The sequence below is a fragment of the Tenrec ecaudatus genome, chromosome 1 (assembly GCF_050624435.1).
Source record: "Tenrec ecaudatus isolate mTenEca1 chromosome 1, mTenEca1.hap1, whole genome shotgun sequence".
NCBI classification, from domain to species: domain Eukaryota; kingdom Metazoa; phylum Chordata; class Mammalia; order Afrosoricida; family Tenrecidae; genus Tenrec; species Tenrec ecaudatus.
This window is the reverse complement of record NC_134530.1, coordinates 42,941,766-42,958,464: the sequence shown is the minus strand read 5'-3', so window position 1 is coordinate 42,958,464 and position 16,699 is coordinate 42,941,766. Positions and strand designations below refer to the sequence as shown.

General features: G+C 43.5%; 1 protein-coding gene across 1 annotated transcript in view; it reads right to left on the bottom strand.

The window, feature by feature from the left end:
• MICOS10 (mitochondrial contact site and cristae organizing system subunit 10) overlaps window positions 1-5,852 on the bottom strand; it is a 47,632-nt gene extending 41,780 nt beyond the window's left edge. Inside the window, exon 1 of the mRNA XM_075551460.1 lies at window positions 5,703-5,852. Coding sequence (XP_075407575.1) covers window positions 5,703-5,766 — 64 coding nt within the window. The 5' untranslated portion in view covers window positions 5,767-5,852. The remainder of the gene's footprint in view (window positions 1-5,702) is intronic.
• Between the last annotated feature and the right edge of the window lie 10,847 nt (window positions 5,853-16,699).

Below are 16,699 nucleotides of genomic sequence, written 5' to 3'. Positions count from 1 at the left end.
GGGTGTCTCTGGGCACTTAACTGGGGAAGCTGAACTTGCTGACCTAAAAGCCTTGGTATTGAGGATTACAGAAGAGTGATATGCCCCGTTGGGCATTTCTGAGCTGATCCGAAACTTTGTAACATGTCCTCCTAAACAAGTACTCTGAGCATTTCTCACTTGCTGACTTCAGTAATAAATCCTTTACTCATGAATTTTGTTTCTGAGTTTCTGTATAACCAATGCAATGGACATTACTACCCAGTGAGATAAAATAGAGAACTCTAAGGCAGCACAAGGGAGCTTGACCATTCACCATGGTTTCCCGTCTGTCTCTGCATGGCAGGAAGAATATGAAACTATCAAATATGCAGTTGAAAATCTATATTGGTCCTTTCTTCCCTGCCTATGTCTTTTGCCAAGCTTCTTATCTACCTAGTGGCATAGCAGTTACGTGTTGGGCTGAAATGTGCAAGGTCAGCAGTCAGAAACCACAAGTTATCCCTCAGGAGAAAGACAGGGGTCTCTATTGTAAAGAGTCAGTCTTGGACACTCACAAGGGCAGGTCTACCCTGTCCTATAGGTTCACTATGAGTGGGCATCGACTCGATGGCAGTGAGTATGGAAGTTGTTATGAGTCAGAAGTGACTCCATGGAAGTAAATTTAGGTTCTTGGTTTACTAAAGTCAAGACTTAACTCCACCTTAACACAGAACTCCTTCCAAAATAGGACGACAGCCACGCAAGTCTAGAATTTTAATACACTTCAAAAAGAATTAGGGCTAGGAGGGCCATAGTAATTGAGTACATCTCACACCCCAAAATTCGTTTCAATAAGCTAGATACAAAAGAGAGGGGAGTTAGGGATATGAGAAGGATATGAATTATGTGGCTAATTTCCCCTTATGCTATGAGACCAGGAAAAATGGGATGGTGTCCAGCTACCATTGCCATTATGATTTTTCTTGAGAATTGTTGATCAAAAGGGGAAAATGCAAAGCAGAATTCCAAGTTCCCGTGGAATCCAGAATTTCCAGAGCCATGGAAGGTACACAAATCCCTGAAACTAGTACCCGAAGATAAAATGTAAACATTAAACCAAAAATATCCCCAGTCTTCTGAAAACCAAATCAAAGTTGAGCGAACTCGCAGAGAATGAGTGTCGAGCATTATGTTCCTCTTTTAAGATCTACCTATAAGGGTCACACTGACAATAGCACTCAAAAGATGAGGAAGGAACCTAGGGGCCGTGCATTTATGATAATGGAGGAACAACCCCCAAAGGAGTTTAAGAATGGTTATCCCACTTGAAGAATGGAACCATCATTGAAGTGCACATGTAGAAATTGTTGATTTGTTTTGTTGCATATATTCTCAAAATTAAATAAAAACAAAAACACTTTCTCAACTGACCTCAACTATTTAAGTCATTAAACTAAAACCATGCTTACTTTTCCCCTTTTCATAGTTTCACACACAATCCTTTAAGTTTTCAATGTTATTTAGTGTAAATAAAACCTACATGCACCTCTTCTGTTTTATTTACAAAATCTGATCAATGGCATTACCCAAGTTCTAACCTTGGAGTCATCTTTATAAGAAATGAAGGCGAGTCAGTTAACTAGCTAGAGAGAAGAGAAAGAAGCTAGCATTTATAGGATTCCTATTGTGTACTGAGAGCTCTAGTGACGCTGTCAGACAAGGGTGACACTGCTAACCTCAAGGTTGGCAGTTCAAACTCATGAGCTCCTGAGGGAGAAAGATGAGGTGATCTGCACCCATAAATATTTACAGCCTTGAACATCCATGGAATGGGTTTTCTGGCAGTGTTCAGGCACTGTGCTGGCATGGGAGGTGGGTATTCTTCTCTTTGACAAATGGAGAAAAAGCTGGAAAGTTCTCAAATATATCCAATCCCTTTCCAATCTAACAGTTGATACTTTCATCACTTTTTGTTTTTAAATCATTTTATTGGGGGCTCGTACAACTCTTATCACAATCCGTCCATCCATTCTGTTAAGCACATTTGTACATTTGTTGCCATCATCATTCTCAAAACATTTTCTATCTGCTTGAGCCCTTGGTATCAGCTCAATTTTCCTCCTCCCTCCCCTTCCTCATGAACCTTTGATAAATTATAAATGATTATTTTTTCATGTCTTACACTGACCAATGAGATTTTCATCACTTTACATTCACAGTATTGCTAGTCTCCTCTACTCCAAATCTGCTCTATATAAAATATTGCCAGATCAATCTTAGAAACAATTCCATTTCTATCACATCAACTCCCTGCTGAGAGCATGGAAAACCTTGTGTTCCTGTATTTGCCGATGGACTGATCTATAACTCAGCAAATATGTGTTACTTAAACCATCCATGCTTCCCACCAGGCCAGGTTGTGGTGAGCCCTGGAAGTCATAAATACTAGCACATTTCAGTGTTATTTCAGGTTTGGTTCTAGACCACTACAATAAAGTGACTAGCAATACAGTCAGTCAAGCACAGTTCTTATATTATTTCCCAGTGAGTATTAAAGTTGTTTGCCCAATACTATAAGCGCCTGGTGTTGTAGTGGTTATGCAATGGGCTGCTAACCCCAAGGTCAGCAGTTTGAAACCACCAGCTGCTCCCATGAAGAGTTACAGTCTTAGAAACCCACATGGGCAATTGTTTTCTGTCCTATACAAGTCACTCCGATCAGAATCAGCTTGGTGGCGGTGAGTTTGAGTAGCCCAGTAAAACATGCAACAGCACTAAGAAAAAGCTTGAAATACCATGAAGGTTACTAACATGAAACACACATGAAAATGACATCGATCAATTTGCTCAACACAGGCCTGCCACAAACCTGGAAACGTTGATTTGTTAAAATATAGATATAGATATATATTATCTTCAAAATGCAAGAACGTGAGGTGTCATGAAATGTGGTATGAAGATGGCAGATTTTAAGGCAGGGTGTTGAATATATGGAAGACATGTGAAAAGCCAAAGACATTTCTAAAGCTTCAAGATGAAGTGGAACTTTTCTAATACGCTTCACAATTCTGCCTCCACCTAACCCCACTCTTTTCTTAGGAGTTACTGTGGCGTTGTGTGCCACTGGGTTGATTCCAACACACAGCAATCCCACAAGACAGAGTAGAACTGCCCCTCAGAGTTCCCAAGGCTATAATCTTCAGCGATGCAGACTGCCAGTCTTCTCTCTGAGTGCAGATGATGGGGTTTGAGCCTGAGATTAGAATGCCTGGGATCTAACCCCGATTTCTCTCTGTGCTTCAGTTCCCTCTATAAAAGTTCCAAGTGGCCTCTGCTCAAGTTCTTTCACAGTCCTCGACTAACCAAATGTAAGCCACTCCCCTCACAGGTCAGCTGGAATCTCATCCCTGGCAAATCCTTATTGGATGCGCTCAATCCATCCCTCTACTTTTTTATTTACCAAAGTTCTCTAGCAGAAAGTGTCAGAAACACTCATTTTAACTTTTTAAGTTTTAATTGAACAGTTATTGTGCTGCTGTGCAGTGCAATGAATTACTTGCTCTGACTCTGCTAGCCATCACCTGTGTAATTCTGGACAGGAACAGGCATCTGTGAGGTATCCGTGGCCCACCAAGGTGACTGAAAGCTCTTGTAAGGTGGGACTAGGCAAACTGGGTACATGGAACTCTAGAGTAGGAATCGGTCAGTCTTCCCATCCACAAGGTTTAGAATGTGCCATCTCAGAAGCAGGGGTTGGGTGGGGTGGGGTGTCTCACTACTGTCAAGAAAGAAGAGTTAAGAGTGAAGCACATCCTTTGACCCCGAGATTCCTGCCCTCAGAACGTCCCCAATCCAGGAGACAGCACTGTGACATCCATAATCAAAACATTCTCTTACCTCAGTAATTATTTTACATGAGTGCCCCACACCAGTAACTTGTCATTTAGGGATGACAAGGGTCTCACTGCCCATGGCCCTGGTGGTCACCAGTAGCACAACACTAATACCAACATTACTACCACCGTTTACTGAACACGTAACACATGCCAAGCACGGTGCTAAGTGTTGTTGTTGTTGTTAAGTGCCATCAAATAGGTTCCAATCCAGTGACCCTATGCATCACACAAGCAAACACTGCCCGGTCCTGCACCATCCTCACAATTGTCCCTGTGTCTGATGGTTGTAGCCACTGTATCAATCCATCTTGTGGAGGGCCTTTCTACTTTACCAAGCATGATTGCCTCCAGCCACTGGTCTCTCCTGGCATGTCCAAAATATGTAAGAAGTCCTGTCATCCTTGCTAAAGTGATTCATTTTTAGTCCCTTTACTCCTTTTAAATCTCTACCCCATTTCAGAGATGTTATCCAAAGCTACAAAACTTGAGAGGATGGGGTGAAGGCTGGGAATGGGTATTCAAACTCAGCCCTGCCTACTGGGAAAGCCCATACTTAAACTAACTAGTCAATACCAGGAAGTTAAATCTTCTCTCCTAAGAGTAAGCTGTTAACAATAGCCCAAACTGCTACTTCGTTGGTGACTTACAAAATAACCCATTCCTAAAAAAGTGATTAAGACTCAAGTCGTGACATAAAGTCACTCATTAATTCTCAACAGAACTCTACCAGATAGTAATATTATTGCCAATTTCCAAGTGAACAGGCACACAAAAAGTTAAATAACATGTCTAGGGCATACAGTTACAAAGTGACAAGTTGGCAGGGGAAGCGGTAACTGTGATCAATTACTTTATTCACTAATTCCATAATTCTTACTCTTTCCACTCTTTTAGGGGCTGGGAATACAGCATAGAACAAACCAGAAAGCATGCCCGCTATCTTGTGTTTACAATCTTATTTTCAAATAGGTTTATTCGAGGTACAATCCTAAACCCTCTCAAATATCCTAAGGTTCCAGCCACCATAGTTTCATCTGCCTCCTGAGTGAAATTCCCGACTGTGACCATGATGAAACACTCAGCACTGTGACTCTGGGGCAAATCCCTTCTCCCCTGACTTCCAATTGCACGACCTGTAAAAACATTTACTTCTGCATTAAGTTGTGCTAAATAAATGAGTTGGCCTCTCTCCATGCCCCCTCCCTTTGTGACTTCATTATCTGTGTCCTCACTGAGCACATGGAAACACAACCCGGAGCTACATGAAGGGCTGGGAAGAGACCAACCTTTCTTTCACTTTCTGGACAGTTATCATTCTGGAGTACCAGTCACTAAATCTCCAATTTTCGGCCCGCCAAGCTATTCTGATCCAGAATAGCCAGGTTACAACTCGGAAATGACAGCGACTCGCCTTGGGGCCTGGCAGTGTCTATAAAACGCTCCCGATGACCTTTAGAAGGCACTTTGGTCTCAGGGGGGTGGGGGTGGGGGTTCAGTGGCCTTCAGGCTCCCGTGTGAGATGTGTGGCACCGGGTAGGGGAATCAAGAGACTTGTCACAAGGCTGTGCCCTGCAGACCGCTCTCCATTGGAAACTCTCCTGCCACCTGCCAACCCCACGCCCCGCCCCTTCGGGCTGCAACTCCAACCCCACCGCCCCGGGGCTCCCCCAGCCTGGGTCCCCGGCCGCCCGAAAGGCCTCCCGCGCGGCGTCGGGCCTGGGGGGTCCGGAGGAGGCCGAGCCGAAGGCCGCAGCGCGCGGGTGCGGACGGCCTGACCTCCCCCAGGTCTTCTCTGGGTCTGGAGCAGCTGGGCACGGCCGGTCCTCACAGAGGCCAGGCCCTTACCTATCTTCACCACCGCGTCGGCCAAGCACCGGTCCCACTTCCTGCCGAGGTCCGAGTCCGACATGTTCCCCACCGGCAGCTCCAGCTCTCCTGACGGCCGGCCCCCGCGCGCTGCCTCCAGCCAAGTCTCGCGAGAGCCGGCCGCCGTTCCTAGGCATGGAGGGCCGGCGCCGCGCGGTAGATATCGCGAGATGACCTAGCCGCTGCCGTAGTTTCCGTTTCTCTCCCTCGGTCGTCAAGGTGACGGCCTACCAGAAGGCCCGAGGTGACCCTGACCTTGGAGACGCGCCTAAGCAAGGTTAGCGAGATTGACGCGTATCCATGGCCGCCCTCCCCGAGTCGTCGGGAAGCCTCTTCCACCGCGGGCTCGCCCCTGGTTGACCCTGAAGATCTCAGAGGGCAAGAGAAGGCATAGCCCTTGATTTATTCGTTCATGTACTTACTCGCTTTTATATTTCTGCTCGCTCGCTCACTTGCTCCACTGGTTTATTGCAACGGAAATTCCGCCCGCATTTTATTTACCTTTGCCAAATAAAATAAACGTGTTTTTTTTTTTACTTGTCTATGGTCTTGGAGACCGTTGTTCCCTAGCCCGATCCTGCTGACTTCGTTGTCTCAGCGACCCCCGTACCACTCTCCTCCGAATTCTCCACCCTCCCTGGCTCTTCTCTTTTGGTGTTCTTCAAGGATTGCTTTATCCTTTGCCAGTTCTTAAAAAGGGATGGTGTGAAGGGCTTCATCACGCCTTTCTTCATTCTCCCTTAAGTAATTGGCAACCACTGCCAACTGTCATAACTACATTTGAGCTTCCTAGTCAGCCAGCCTCCTTGCTGCTGACTTTGATTTTAGTTTTCCGCATGTTCATCCTCCATCTTCTTGTTGTCAGGTGCCATGGAGTCGGTTCCCACGCATGGCGGCCACAGTACTACAGAACAAAACACTGCCCCGTCCAGCGCCATCCTCACCATTGTTCTTAGCCTTGAGCCCATCGTTGCAGCCACCGTGTCAAATCCTTCTTGTCGAGGGCCTTCCACTTTTCTGCGGCTCCTTTACGACACATTGTGTCTTTCTCCAGGGACTGATGTCTCCCAACAACATGTCCAAAGTAAGGGAGACACGAAGTCTCACCATCCTTGCCTCCAAAGAGCATTCTGTCTGCACTTCTTGCAAGATAGATGTATTGGTTCTTTTGGCAGTCCATGGTACTTTCAATATTCTTTACCAGCACCGTAAATACACCGGTTCTTCTTCAGTCTTTCTTATTCAGTGTCCCACTTTCACATGCATATGAAGCCATTGAAAAGACCTTGGTATGAGTCAGGTGCACCTAAATCCTCGAAGTAACCTCCAATCTATGAACAAAGACAGATGTGATTATATTATCTTCTTAGAAACTGTCCGTGGCTCCCATTTCTCCACTAAGCACGTCCAACTTTAATGAGCTCATTCTAGGAAACCTACACTAATTTGTCTGCATTGTATTGAAATCTCTGTTTAGGTGTTTGTGTCTGCCAATAGGCTTGAAGCTCCTTCAGGGATATCTTCACCTTCTCACTCCCAGATGGGAATACAGTACCTTATTAAATTTAATTCACTTACCCACTTAATTTTCTTATGTATTCTTAGATACTCTGACATCAGAATTGTGATATATTGGGCCAAACTGTGACAAAACCCCTTTAGAAAACCTTCTTATAAAACAATCCCTTCTGGCTCTTATGTAACTGCCCTGGTGGTCCTGTGGGGTTAGTATTGGACTGATAACTGCAGGGTTGCCAGTTCAAAGCTACCCGTCACTCCATAGGCAAAAGGTGAGGCAATGTACCCTACTGAAGATTTACAGCCTCAGAAGCCCTTCGGTCAGAATCACCTTGATTGCAGTGGCTATTAGGTTGTTTGGTAATAACTTGAGTGTCTCTTGGATTTGACTGTGAGTTCCTGGAGCATGGGGACTGTGCCATTTCCGGATCTCCATTGCCTAGAAAAGAGCCTGGTACAAATTGGATTCAAAACAAATGCTTTTTGATTGAATGTAAGAATTAATGAATGTCTAAATCGTTGATTGAAACTCATAAGAAAAAAAAAGTCCCTGTGTGAGGGGACTTTATAGTGTAGCATTTGTACGGAAAAACAAAAGGAAAATTAACTTCATTAAATATCTGCCCCATTGTCATTGGGTTGATTCTAAATTATAGTGACCCATAGGACAGAGCCAAACTGTTCCGTGAGGCTGTATATCTTGACTGAAGCAGACTGCCACATCTTTCTTCTGGAAAAGTACCTGGTGGACTTCAAGCAGCTGCTGTGCACCTTAACCACTGTACCGTTGGCCCACTCTGCATACTCACCAGAAAACTCACTGCCATCAAGTTGGTCAGAACTCTGAGTGACCCTATAGGACAAAGTAGAACTGCCCTGTGGGTTTCCAAGACTGGAGCAGTCAATGGGAATAGAAAGTCCCATCTTTCTCAGAGCAGCTGGTGACTGAACTGCTAACTTGGTAGTTCACAACCCAACACCTAACTCATTATGCCACCGGGGCTCCCCTATCCTGTAGATATGGCTCCCCTATTGTGTGTATAGGCCCCCAACAGTGTATATCACATAGCACCTCACATGATACCACGTATCCCCATGGCAGGTTGGGATTGGTGTCTTTATTCTGCAGATTGGGAAGCTGAGCCTCCGAGGAGTTAAGGAATGTGGAAGAGGCACAAAGCCCTACATTGTGTTCAGATTTAGAAACTGGCAGAAGCATTTGTATTGGATTCAAGAGAGTTGTAAACGTTTGTGGAAAATAGAAAACAAATTATGAAAGTCATCAGGGTCAGATGACATAACATGAATTCTGGAGTCAGACTGTCTGGGTTCTGGTCCCCGTTTTGGTATTTCCGGATTGTATGCACAGCTCTTCCCCTCTTCTACCATTCCTTTCGCAGTACAATGTTTTGCTCATGGTTGTCTCCCTGGCCCTGGAACATGATCTGACACATAGTTTATGCTTGATGAATATGTATTGGTTGAGTCTGGAGTTTTTGTAGATCTTGGAAAACAAAGATAAAGAGATAGGAAAAATGATTTCGAAACCAGCGGTATGCTCATTATACACTTAGTTATATTCAAAACGATTCAAATAGGAACAACAGACGTTCTCACAGCTTGAAAAGAAAAAGAAAAACAGCAAAAACCAACTCCCTGCCATCAAGTTGATTCCAACTCACAGCAACCCTGCAGGATGGAGTAGAACTGCCCCGAGAGTTTCTGAGACTGCGAATCTTCTTATTTTAAAATCAATCATTTTATTGGGGCTCATACAACTCTTATCACAATCCATACATACATCAGTTGAGTAAAGCACCCTTATACATTCATTGCCCTCGTCATTCTCAAAATTCTCCTTCCACTTGGGTTCCTGGAATCAGCTCATTTTCCTTTTTTCCTTCCCCTTCCCTCCCTGCTCCCCCTTCCCTCATGAACCCTTAATAATTTATAGATTATTATTTTATCTTATCTTACACTGCCCGGCATCTCCCCTCACCCACTTTCCTGTTGCCCATCCCCCAGAGAGGAGGTTACACGTAGATCCCGGAGATCGGTGCCCCTTTTCTATACCCCCTGAGACTGCGAATCTTTTTAGGAGCAGAAAGTCTCAGCTGTGTGTCTCCAAGCAGCTGGGGGATTTGAATGACTTCACCCCATACTTAGCAGCCCAAAGTGTAACCCATTAAGGCTCCTTGTTGAGAAGGGAGCTACACTACAGAAAAGGGGAAAGCCTGAAAGAATTCCACACTGTTGCATTAGTTTGTGAACTCATGCTATTTAATAAAATGTAGGTAAATATACAAATACATATCGGAGTGTGAATTCTATTTTCTATTTAATAGACCCAGGACTCCTGGGAGAAAGGACAAATTCAGGGCTGGAGCCTAGAATTGACAGCTTGGAATATCTTGTGTCAAGAAATAAATATTTCACAGAATGGGAGCATGTCAAAATTATTTAATAATTATAAAGTGACCTCCCCAAGTACTTGATTCCTAATTAGAATTCTTTGTGTAAGTTATTCTTATCTTTAGGACTTCTCCCTGGTTTATAAAGCCACTTTCAAGTTTGCACATCAGCTGCGGATGACAGTGGAAGTCCAAACCCCATCTGCAGGGACCCCACCGGAAGTAAGGCTCTGGTGAGTCCCCTTTTGACGCTTGTGCGGGGATGGGAACAGGCTGAGTGTCTGACAGAGAGTGCTGTGAAGTCCTCAGATGGTGTTTGCTTGAAATGTAACACCTTGTCATTTATCTCCCTTGGACCCATTTTAAAGGGCTTTCAGTTGCTAATATTTTCTGCATTCTTTTCAGTTGAGGTTTTTCTGTTTTGTCATTGTCATTGGTTTCGCTTTTATTCGTTTGTTTGCTTCCTGTTTGTAATTTGCATGATTTTCTGTACATGAAAGCCAGGATAGGTAAATCTACAGAGGCAGTTACTGGACTAAAAATTACCCAGAGACATGGCTGGAGAGGTTGGGAGTCAATGGAGAGCTAACAATGAGTAAGAGAAGATGTTCTGAAATTGATTGTTACGATGATTGTACAATTTTTCTTAATATGATTGAATTTTTAAGTGTATATATGACATATATGAAGGACAAACAATCAAATCATTGTGAATGAGGGGGAGTGCAGATTGGGGACCCAAGACCCATCTGTAGGCAACTGGACATTTCCTTACAGAAGGGTCTCGGGGAGGAGATGAGCCAGTCAGGGTGCAGTGTAGCAACAATGAAACACAACTTTCCTCTAGTTCCTAAATGCTTCCTACTCCCCCCCTCTCCCCCCCCCCCCCCCCCCGCCACTATCATGATCCCAATTCTACCTTACAAATCTGGCTAGACCAGAGAATGTACACTGGTACAGATAGGAACTGGAAACACGGGGAATCCAGGACAGATGAACCCCTCAGGACCAGTGGTGAGAGTGGCGATACCTGGAGGGAGGGTGGGGTGGAAAGGGGGAACCAATTACAAGGATCTACATATAACCTCCTCCCTGGGGGATGGACAACAGAAAAGTGGGTGAAGGGAGACGTCGGACAGTGTAAGACATGACAAAATAATAATTAATAAATTATCAAGGGTTCATGAGGGAGGGGTTAGCCGGTAAGGAGGGGAAAAACGTGAACTGATACCAAGGGCTCAATTAGAAAGCAAATGTTTTGAGAATGATGATGACAACAAATGTACAAATGTGCTTGACACAATGGATGGAGGGATGGATTGTGATAAGAATTGTACGAGCTCCCAATAAAATGATTTTTAAAAAAATAAGAAGTTTCAACTTTAAATAGGAAAAGACAGACTTGTAACAAAACAATTTGTATCCTTTTACATTAGAGAGGAAGAAAGTTTTTGTAAAAGCAAATGGTCAGTTCTGTAGAATAATCTTGCCCCTATGGGTTAATCAACTAAGCACATGCTCATTGTTAAACTTTCTAAACTATAAATTCTTCATTAAAAACCACAGATTAGAATTTTTTTGTAGCATGTTGTTAGTTGCCATTGAAATGGTTCTGACTCATAGCATCCTTATGCACAAAATAATAAAATACTGCCTGTCCTGCACCATCTTCGCCACCTCACCATTGCGACACATTCTTGCAGCCCTTGTGTCAATCCATTCATTGAGAGTCTTCCTCTTTTTCACTGACGCTACCAAGCATGGGATTCTTCTCCAGGGACTGTTCTTTCCTGACAACGTCTAAAATACACGAAAGGAAGCCTCACCATCCTCTCTTCTAAGGAGCGTTATGGCATGCTGCTTCCAGACAGCTTGTTTGTCCTGACAGTCCCTGGGATTTTCAATGTTCTTGGACCCAGATGTAATTCGGATGCGCCCCTTCTGCAGTCGTCCTTACTCAGTGTGTATACAAGGTGATTGATTCAGACCCACCTCAGTCCTCCGAGTGACATCATTGCTCTTCTGCGCGCTCCGGAAGTCATTGGTAGTGGATTTCCCCAGTACAATGCATTTGATGAGTTTTGCACGGCTGCTTCCATGAGCATTGGTGGTGGATCCAAGCAAAATGAAATTCTGGCAACGTCAATCTTTTCGCCAATAAGTATAGCATAGCACCTGCATAAATAAAGTTCTTTTAGACTCCAGTGATTTTTTTCATAGTTTCCATTAAGAATTACTTCTTTCTGAAAGGGACATCACATTTCCGTTTTATATCTTTTTCCCCCAAAGGGGATCTTATTTTGTCCCTTCAAAAATGTATTTACCTTGGGGGTGGGGAATGTTCTGAAATTGATGTGGGGGTGATTGTATAATTCTCCATGATATGACTCAACTATCGAATAATATGATATGTAAATTACTTGCCAATAAACCTGTTGGGGGAAAAATGTATCCACAGCTGCACAGCTCCAAAGTGGCTGTTTTGTTTGCTTTCAAATCCCAGGTGCACCTCTCTTGTCACAAAGTGTATGCACCGGGTCGCCACGAATTGAAATCAACTTGATGGCATTAGCACCAGCAATGTGTGAAATATAACAAGTTTACGGGAAATTGCTTCACACATAAAAACAGCGTAACAAATTGTACATGGGAATTACTAGGATGAGTGAAGAAAAACCAGTGCCTTTGAATTAGAGTACAGGCAAAGAGTACTGGCTAGGCCATGAACTTTCAGAAGACTGTCTTGAAAAAGTACCGCCAGAAGGCTCCTTAGAAGCAAAGAAGGCAAGCTTTGTCTCCCCTACTTCAGACGTGCTACCAGAGGGGCCAGTCCCTGGAGAAGAAGAACATGCTTGGGGGCGCAGAGGGCTGGTGAAAAAGAGGCAGCCCCCCAACAAGAGGAATGGACAAGAGGAATGGACACGGTGACTGCAACGCTAGCCTGGAACAGAGGGATTGTGGGAGGATGGCACAGGGCCAGGTGGTGCCCTATGCCATTGGACACAGCACCCCATGAGTCAGAACCTACTCAGGGCACCACGAACAGCAGCGCCTCCAAATCCCCCTCCGCCTGCTGCTGCCTGGGCACCCTTTGTCGGATCATTTCCCCTTTCTGTTAGTGTAACTATCATCTTCCTCTCCATGTTTTTCTGTAAAGTTATTACCTGATGATACAGCCTTAATCTTACCTACCTTCGAATTTTTTATATGAGAGGCCTTTAAAATTTTCATAGAAAAATCACATTAAAGGATTGGTATCTTTCCAGGAACTTTTTGAAGTCTGCCCACTATTGGAACACGTTGTCTAAATGTCACATGGCTTCTTTTGTTCATGATGGTGCTTTTAGATTCACTCATGTTATTGTGAAACTATAGTTGATTCCATGTTGCTGCTAGATAGTATCCCATTGTTGCATCCATATTTGTTTACTGATTCCATTGTTCATGCATATTTAGGTGGTTCCCAGTTGAAGGCCGTTATCAACAAGACTTGCCATTCTTGCCCATGTGTCCTCATACACTGAAGCAAATATTTTTACAGCACATATAGCAGAGGAAAGTAATAGGGTGTATGTGTCTTTGACTTTGTTAGGTACTGCCAGACTTTATCCCAAAGTGATGGCATCATGTTACACACACGCCCCACCAGCAGTGCTAGTCCTGTTACCTCACCTCCTCCCCAACACTTGTTTTGTTTATTTGTTTTTTAATCAAACTTCAGAGCTTTTTATTTGCCTATCACAATCTGATAGGTGTGTGTAGTGTTAGCTCCTTAATTTAGAGTGATCACATCGCGTACTCTGAATACAGAATGTCACAGGAAGAGGGGCTAAAAAGTGAATTAAAAGGTTCCTGAAAGAAGAAGACTGTAAGAGAATTTTCACTAACCTAACAAGTAACGGAAGTAAGGAATGGACTGGATTGGAAATACTGGATCCCGAACCCAATTCTCCCTCTCACTGGATATTGGGGCAATCCTGGAAAATGGACCTCCCGTCAGCTTTCTCTTACCTTCTGCTACTTGAGCTTCTCCTGTTACTAACTCCAAGGGACTGCTCCAGTCCTCATTGCTTTGTAAGTAGTCCCCCTTATTAACCTCTCCTCCACGTCCCAGTTTGAGTGTGCCACCTGTTGGCTCTCAGGCCCCTGACCGCTAAACCCATGCTAGGCTAAGTCCCTGCCCCACCCTTAATCCATAGCCAGTTCCCCCAGTTCCCCCAAGCCCCTTTGTGGCCCTCCGAGTTCACCGCACAATTTACAATCATCCTCGTTATTTGTTTGTATTCCTTCTCCTTTCCCTCCCATTTCTGCCCCCAGACCGTGAGCTCCACGAGGGCAAGACTGGCTCTGGCTTTCACTATATTCTTAATGCCTTCCATAGTGTTGGTATTTAATAAATGTTTCTTGAATGAATAAATGAATAACAAATAATTCATTTTTATATCTCAACACTAGTTATACCAGGTACCAAATCAAACCAAACTCTCTGCTTTCGAGTTGATTCCAACCCATAAGGGCCTGTAGGACAGAGTAGAACTGTCCCTGTGGGTTTCTGAGACTCTTTTTTTTTTAATAAATGAAGTTATTTATTTTATTTTTTATTAAATACATTTGTTAGGGGCTCTTGCATCTCTTATCACAATACATACATTCATCCATTGTGTCAAGCACATTTGTACATGTGTTGCTATCACCATTTTCAAAGCATTTTCTTTCTACTTGAGCCTTTGATATCAGCTCCTCATTCCCCCCCCCCCGCCCTGCCTCCCTCATGAACCCTTCATAAATTATAGAATATTATTTTCATATCTTACATTGTCCTCTTTCACCCTTTCACCCATTTTTCTGCTGTTTGTCCCCCTGGGAGGGGGTTATATATCAATCCTTGTGATCAATTCTCCCTCCCCCCCACCTTCCCCTTATCCTCCTGGTATCTCTATTCTCATTGTTGGCCCTGAGGGGTTTATCTATCCTGGATTCCCTGTGTTGTGGACTCTTACCTGTAGCAGTGTCCATGTTCTGGTCTAGTCTGATTTGTAAAGTAGAATGAGATCATGATGGGTGGGGGAGGAAGCATTAAAGAACTAGAGGACAGTTGTATGTTTCATAAGTGCTATACTGCACCCTGACTGGTTTGTCTCTTTCTTGTAAGGGGATGTCCAGTGGTCTACAGATGGGCTTTGGGTCTCTACTCTGCACCCCTCCCCCATTCACATTGGTATGATTTTGTTCTGGGTCTTAGATGCCTGATACCTGATCCCATCTACACCTCATGATCACACAGGCTGGTGTGCTTCTTCCATGTGGGCTTTGTTGCTTCTGAGCTAGATGGCTACTTGTTTATCTTCAAGTCTGTAAGACCCCAGATGCTGTATCTTTTGATAACTGGGCACCATCAACTTTCTTCACCACATTTGCTTATGCACCCATTTTGTCTTCAGCAATCTTGTCGGGAAGGTGAGCATCACAGAATGCCGGATTATTAGAACTAAGTGTTCTTGTGTTGAGGGAGTACTTGGAGACTCTTAACTTTTTATTGGAGTAGAATACCTCATTTTTCTCCATTGGAGCAGTGGGTGGATTCTAACTGCTGACTTTACAGTTAGCAGCCCAACTCGTAACCCACTATGCCACCAGGACTCCAAGTCATGTATACTTGTGCTCAATTGACGTCCGTGTTCCTGTGTGGCCCTGTCTAAAAGCCCGAGTACCCCCATGTGACAAACAGCTTAAAGTAAGAACCAGAGTAGATTGAAATGTGGCTTTTTGGTATATATTTTTGATTGACTTTAGAGCTTGCATGTGAGAGTGCCTGCATATGGGCATTGGAAGGTGCATTTCCTGCATTTGCCTCCATTTGAAAGTGCACTCCAGTTTTAGGCACATAGAGCTGTGTGAGAGCAGGCACTGAAGACAAATATCACTGCGTTAATTTGGCTTTAAGTATGCAAGCTCGAGAGGGCGCAAGTTTAAATATCATACCTTGAACAGTAATATATAGTTTTTAGTTTTCTATTAAATAATTTTAAATTTTTTATTGTTTTGTTAGGGGCTCATACAACTCTTATCACAATCCATGTACATCAATGTGTAAAGCACATTTGTACATTCATTGCCCTCATCATTCTCAAAACATTTGCTCTCCACCCAAGCCCCTGGCATCATCAGCTCCTCATTTTTTCCCCTCCTTCCCTGCTGCCCCTCCCTCATGAGCCCTTGATAATTTATAAATTATTATTTTGTTGAACAGTAATATTTTAAAACCTAACCCAAATCATACATTTGTCTGCCATAGAGCTCCACAGTGTAATATTAAGCTCCACAGTGTAATATTAAGTTAGTTTTTTTTAAAACCTGACTGTATGAATTTGGCTATTACAGGAGAACAGACTATCAGTTGCCTATTCTGTTTGGTTAATAGCATATTAGGAAATGCATAAATGATTTCTTAATCTATGCTATTGATTTGACAAACCAACTACTTCTAAACATAAGATCCAAAGAGAGGACAGGGAAAGGCATTCATGGTAGAAAATAGGTTGGGCACTACCTAATTGGAGCCTCTTTAAAATTAATCTGTTTCTTAGCCCAGAACTGGCACTTAGGTCAGCCTGCTTGGAAAGCCACATCTTTACTTGGGAGGTTGATGAAACAGCTTCAGAGCTTCTATCCATGAATCCTTGAAACTCTATTTATGTGTGAGTAAAAATCGTTTTGTCTATAAATTATAGCTTTTCTCTAGATGCTCTAAGGCAGTGGTTCTCAACCGGTGGGCCGCAACCCATTTGGGGGTGGAATAACCCTTTCACAGAGGTCGCCTAAGACCATCGAAAAACATATTTCCGATGGTCTTAAGAACCAAGAGACTGGTCCTCTAGGCATCTCCAGGCGGGTCCACCCACATGCTGTTACCCATGCTATACCATGCTTCAAGACAAAATTTCATTTATTTGTAATTAGAAATAAATATTTCACAATATTTAATTACATATTGTTTTTATGATGAATCACTATACTTTAATGATGTTCAATTTGTAACGATGAAAA